The sequence below is a fragment of the Sorghum bicolor genome, chromosome 8 (assembly GCF_000003195.3).
Source record: "Sorghum bicolor cultivar BTx623 chromosome 8, Sorghum_bicolor_NCBIv3, whole genome shotgun sequence".
Lineage (NCBI taxonomy): Eukaryota > Viridiplantae > Streptophyta > Magnoliopsida > Poales > Poaceae > Sorghum > Sorghum bicolor.
This window is the reverse complement of record NC_012877.2, coordinates 60,129,430-60,135,751: the sequence shown is the minus strand read 5'-3', so window position 1 is coordinate 60,135,751 and position 6,322 is coordinate 60,129,430. Positions and strand designations below refer to the sequence as shown.

The 6,322-nt window shown below is 41.0% G+C and overlaps 1 protein-coding gene across 11 annotated transcripts; it reads right to left on the bottom strand.

The window, feature by feature from the left end:
* On the bottom strand, positions 864-5,828 carry LOC8070152 (serine/threonine-protein kinase PBL13). 11 transcript variants are annotated; one of them, XM_021446096.1, is made up of 11 exons: positions 5,717-5,828; positions 5,463-5,554; positions 5,125-5,152; positions 4,874-4,968; positions 4,460-4,773; positions 4,126-4,375; positions 3,731-3,953; positions 3,505-3,625; positions 2,839-3,048; positions 2,412-2,479; positions 1,042-2,025 (listed from the first exon to the last, which is right to left on the bottom strand). In XM_021446096.1, the coding sequence occupies exons 5-11, from the start codon at positions 4,619-4,621 to the stop codon at positions 1,254-1,256; spliced, it is 1,806 nt and encodes a 601-aa protein (XP_021301771.1). In that variant the 5' UTR covers positions 4,622-4,773; positions 4,874-4,968; positions 5,125-5,152; positions 5,463-5,554; positions 5,717-5,828; the 3' UTR covers positions 1,042-1,253. The 11 variants fall into 11 exon arrangements, with proteins under 11 accessions (XP_021301762.1, XP_021301771.1, XP_021301768.1 ...); XM_021446093.1 differs by having other exon boundaries at positions 4,460-4,736; XM_021446087.1 differs by lacking the exon at positions 5,125-5,152 and having other exon boundaries at positions 864-2,025; positions 4,460-4,736.

Below are 6,322 nucleotides of genomic sequence, written 5' to 3'. Positions count from 1 at the left end.
TGTAGTTGCATGACAAGTCTGGTTCCAAGTCCTTTCACAGCTACGGCAACCTGATCTTACACCGCTGGGCGATCGTGAGCTCGGTGATTGGTGGATTATCCAGAGACGGCGCATTGACAAGACCACGAGGCCGCTGTTTGACAGCCTTGTGTTGCTCACCTCATGGTCTCTGTGGAAGGAGAGAAACACTAGAGTATTCATGGCTACGACGTCCACGGTATCGGAAGTGGTGGCTAAGCTGTTCGCGGAAGGCGCCGAGTGGGCGAGCACAGGGTTTGCGCTGCTATTAGCCTTACAGAGTATTTGGTCGCAACAATCGGTTGTTTTGTAATATGCTCTGTTTGTAAACTCAGTAGTGTTAGGTCTCTCTGCCGGGTGCCGAGGCTCCTCGCCTCTACACCTTTCGTGTTGCGGTTTGTGCTTGTTTTCTCCTCCTCTTAATGAAAAATGGGCACAACCCGGTCGTGGAAAAAGAAAAAATTTGTTACTGTGGAAACGATGTAGTTAACGCAAATGTAAACACATCAGAATTATTGCCTGTATGTTCATATATGCCTGTTTCATGGGCGGACCCCTAGTGGCGTGTATGGCTGTATGCGTGAGCCGTACAGAAAGAGCCATGTGGCATTTATAAAAGAGTCAGTTGCCCAGTACTATAGCAGATCCATTCGCTTAGGAGTCATGGAATTTTTTTTTCATAGAACAAATCTGCAAAAACGACCACGAATATTTTGAGAAAAAAATATGTTGTAGTGGATATGGTGTATAGCTAGGCATCCTAAAGAAGTTGGACTTCCAATAACAGAGAAATAAAGAAGAAAAGAAAAGCACTGAATCAACATAAACTTGTGTCTCAAATCAAATTAAAAATATAATTACGTGTCTCATTATTTACGTGGGAATTTTTTTACTGAAGTCTTATTGCAGTCCACAATGTTTGGCTAAACAATATAATGGTTGCCGCAACATTTTCTTGCTTGTTGCTGGCTCATTGTCAGAATGTGCATGATGATACCCACGCGCCACATATATAGGTGTATATTTCTCAAAGAACTGACTGCTGACTCATGAGTCGTGAGTCGTGACTAAACAATATAATGTACATACATGTTCCATGATTGGCTCCAAGACTCGTATTCTGACATGATGAACTCCAATATAAATTCCACGCTAACAGGTAACAATTCAGACATATGAGAGGTATTATATCATGCACATTGCTCCCAATGGCGGTCAGGCCACTGTCCCTGGAACTACAGCAGCTGTGGTGCCAGCATCGGCACTAGTGAGCTTGTGATGCCTAGCTCAACGCCCCGCCGCATCAGCTCCCTAAGAAGCAGAGCTGTGTTGCGCGCGTCATCAGACGCACCACGCGGGCGACCCTCCCACTCCATCCCTACCATCCTGACTGCATCTGCCAAATCAGCCTTCGGCTTGCTGCCGCCGAATGTCGCCACGAAGGGGATCCTCAGGTTGATCCACCGGTCGAAGTATAGAGGCCTGTCAATCCCCTTGAGCCGGCACTCCGGCTCCAGCATGCTCCGGCAGTCCCAATTCCCCCACGTTACCACAACGAAGCAAAAGTGAGAAGATTTCTTTGTCCCCATCTCCTGCAGCCATGTGCCATGCATCCGAAGCGCCACAGCTAGCTCCATGCCGGCATCGACATCTTTTTGCCTGATGCCGTTGAGGTCCCTGCAGTAGTCTGTCAGTTTGGGGTGCAGCCGTGGTCGGACATAGGTGTGGAATGTGGACTCTAGCTGGCCAGTGGAGCCGCTGACGAGCACCGATGAGAACTCAATGATCTCCTGTGGGTTGATCTGCTTGCCCTTCTTACAAGTCGCCTTAAAATCTACTACCACAAAGTAGTCCAATTTTTTGCTCGTTTGATCATCGTGGAAACTGGCATTGAAATAATTGTCTCCCTTTTCTGTTTTTATTTCTTCCCATGTGTAATAGCCACTGCATTGATTATTCACAGATTCCTGTTGATATTTAGAATCCTTTTTCTGCTTAACTGATGGCCTGAAAATGGTGGATAAATGAGAATCTTAGCAAGGATTAGATATGTACCTTGTTGATTTTAAGGAGAAGTTAACATATCTAATATGTTGACAGAATTGAAAAGCAGTTATGTCTAACAAAATTTTTAGAAAATTCACTCTGATGGTTCTATTGTATAAGGAGGGTTGGCAAAGGACATATATATGTAACTCTAGCAAATTTAATATTGGGTTTGCCACATTCCCTTACAAATTTAAATGGAAGATATCATAATGCAGTAAAAATAGTGTAAGGCTTATGCATGATCAAACTTAAGATATATATATGCACCAGCTAGTAACCAACATATTCTTGTTCTTGCTGGGATGATCACTATAGTCATTTTCCCATCATGCATTTCAACTTACTCATCATTGGGGTTTTTGGCTGTGGAAGCAGATGGGTGACACCCTTCGCTGATGTAACAGTCTGGTTGCTGAATAGAATAAAGAAATATATTAAGGAGAATTTACAAACTCCTATAGCAAAATGTAAAGCACAACATAATGTCCAATCATCCTAAGGTCATGTTAGCACCTTCGCCTGAATATGAGAAAGAAACTACGGTGTGTTTACCAATTAATATGGAAACGAGACATATAGCTTTGGACCATTATTCCCTATGTTCTCTAATGTTTTGGTGTGGGAACATGTAAAAGAGGGTAAGAGAGTTCATTACTCGAATAAATAAATTTGCAAAAACTATATGTGATTTATTAGGACCTAAGGTGTAATAATGCAGAAACTACAATCTAATATCAATTTACTCAAAGAGGTGAAATATAAAATACTTACAGTCATTACTGATGTACTATTCTCACTAGTTTCTGTGGACAGGTTTGTACTTTCCATTTGATAAAGTCGGTCAAGTATATGCTCTGTAGTTGGCCTTCTCCTAGGATTACTGTCGATGCACTCTAATCCAATCTCAGCGCATACTCTTATTTGTTCCAACTCTTTGTTTCCTTGTGATATCCCCACCATGTTCCTCCAACTTTCAAGTACCTATAACCGTGAGTTTTATGTTACAGAAAGGGGCATTTTTTTTATAGGGAAACGATGTATATAGTAATTGACACATTTCAAAAACAAATTTTTAAAAGAATTAATTGATACCTTAAATTATTTTGCAAACATCATGAGACCTGAATGTCGGAACACTCTAAATTTGTAGTTTTTAACAAAAATATCTATTTTTCTGTTACGCACAAAAAAAATGAGATGAAGGGCTAACCAGTACTTAATTTGTGAGTATCAAAACAGTTTTTTGGGAACTGAAGTACACACTATTACGGTAGTGCTATTCTTTGTGATAAGCGTATGAATTGATGGAACAGGGTACAATGTGTAGTCAAGTCATGGTACAATGTAAGTTAGGAGTTGGACTAATGGCAAATGTGCAAAACTCCCCTTAATTAAATTGTAATGCTTATCTAGGAACAGCCAAACAACTGTTCTTACATTATCAATTTCAGCATACCCCTTTTTTCCTGTCAATATTTCTGTGATTATAACACCAAGGCTATATATGTCTGACTTGAATGTGATTTCCCCACTAATGAATTCTGGTGCCATATATCCCCTGCATTAAAATTTGTACAATCTGGTCAACGAATGGGAGGAACCACCAGAATATTCTTCGTACCTAACCAAGAAAAATCTCCTTCAAGTGGCTTAATAAACTTACATTGACCCAATCAATTTTGAAGTAACAGCCCGACTTTGGTTTTCGTCAAAGCACCTTGAGAGACCAAAATCAGCAATTTTTGGTACCATATTATCATCCAGCAGTATATTGGAAGGTTTGATATCTAGATGTACAATTTTGTTCTCATGAAGGTAATGCAAACCCTGGCAGATACCCTTGATTATTTTGTATAACTTTGCCCATTCAAGCTGTTTAGATGCACCTATAAAGTGAGGACACGGAGTTTAGTGAGATACTTGAAATCTTTAATCTCTTGAGTGATAATAAAAAATATGAGATGATGCGATTTCATTTTTTACTGTGGAGTATTCAAATGAAATGATCTCTGATTATGGGAAAAATGCAAAGAAATGTTGAGTTCCACATGACAGTACCTATAATATAAACATCAAGACTCCTTGGTAGATATTCAAAGCATAGCAATCTTTGTTGTACATCTGCCATGACAAATTTCCCGTTGTAGTTAGCCATTTTACCTTGTGTATCAGCACAGTATCCCAGAAACCGCACAACATTTTTGTGCTTCGCCTTCATGAGACAACCAACCTCTTGCTGGAACTTATTCTCATGAATATGTGTGTTGATCAACTTCTTTACAGCGACTGCGCCATTCTTAAGAGTTCCCTGCATTTGAAGGACCTGTAGTGTCAGCGTTGCCTAGAATTGTTTTTCATCAAAACTCAGATAGTGGTTAGTCATATGTAGTACCTTATAAACCACGGCGAACCCACCTCTGCCAATTTCTTGATCACAGGAGAAGCCTCCTGTGATGTCTTCTAAAAGTGGTAATGGAAGGTCCCTGGGCTGTACACTTTCATCTAATAACATGCTTTCCAGGTCACTTCGGCGAACTCTGATTTGGTGATCCATTTGCAGTTACCTGTGCCTCTATATCCTCTCGATACAAACATTGCTATTTGAACAATTTTGCAAACATATAGGCTGGCTAACTGTGGCATGTGTTTGAGTGGTGTCTCTCCAACATCTATCCAAGGCAAATTTGATGCCAAACACAAGGTGAGCTTTATTCAGGAAACACGATTAAATATTAGCAGGCTTCCGATGACCTCGGTGGCATCGTGTGGAAACAACAATATTTTGATAAAAGGTCAGATGACCTACATCATGTTTACAGCTAAGGCAGGATCTTCCGATGCAGCAAAAGCAGGCATGTGGATGTGGGTGCAGATTTTCAGCTCCCAGACACCATAGTTTGGCTTGCAGCAAACAGAATTATAATCAGAAACATCATTCAGATTTTGAAAAATCACTAGGTATTTTACCACTGCAAAAACAAAATTCAGCAAATAGCATTGCAATTTGAATCCTGTGTACAAAAGTGGGACTGAAAAGGGCAATGCCAATTTGAATACCAGGGCCAAAATTTCGTTTTCCTATAGCCTGCAAAAGTACAAATTTTGATTTTAAAACTTAAAAGTTTAACATGTGGATAAATATATGCATGCAAGACTTATTTTGGGATTCTCTTCATATGGATTTTTTCCTTCTTATTTTGTTTCTGGCCTAAGGAGCAGTATACTCTGTACTCCTATGTGACTGGCAAATGATCCAAAGCTGTAAACGCGAACAGGGCGGCCTAGTGACTACTGATTAGTTTGTGTACATATATTAATAATAAAAAAAGGTAGGTAGAAATGAGGAAAGAAAGGAAGCTAAGAATTGAAACGTAGTAGGGAGAATTATTGACTACCAAGAGAAGCCGGCGGCGCTGCGCGCTCGAGGCGATGCTTCGTTCTGGCGTTGCCTGCGCGCTGGTATTGGTGTTAGGTCCACGGATTGCATCTGAAAACAGCAAAGGAAAGGAAAGCAAGGGATGATGGGAAATCCGCTTACTCCGGCTACCGGAGCGGGGTACAGTACAGTACAGCGGCCGCACCGCACCGCACGCGGAGAGGACCTGCGGGCGGCAGCGGTGGCAGAGGGGATCAGACAGGGACAGAGTACCTGCAGCGGCGGAGAGCCGGAGGCGACAGAGCTAGACGGACTAGCGCCTTTGGACTTCCGAGCGAGTCGCCTAGAGGAACAACAGTGGCGTGCTGGTCGAATTTGAGCCTTGTTTAGTTCCCAAAAAATTTTGCAAAAATTTTCAGATTCCCCGTCACATCGAATCTTTAGACACATGCATGAAGTACTAAATATAGACAAAAATAAAAACTAATTGCACAGTTTGGTCGGAATTGACGAGACAAATCTTTTGAGCCTAGTTAGTCCATGATTAGATAATATTTGTCAAATACAAACGAAAAAGCTACAGTGTCCATTTTGCAAAATATTTTGGAACTAAACAAGGCCTTGGGATGCGTTTAGACGATGAACACACTTTTTTTTTTCATTAGATTAGAGCACCCGGAGTTTTTTTTTTCAATGGGCTTTCCGACTCGAATGGGTCCTGTTGTCATTATATTAGAGCACCCGGAGTTTTTTTTTATTAGATTTGCTCTGTTTTGATCAGATGACTTAAAATGGGCCCAAAATGAATAGAGGCCGGATGGATTTTTTGAATGAAAAAAAAAAGAGTTTGTGCGATCTTTCTCAACTTTTGAAACTGTC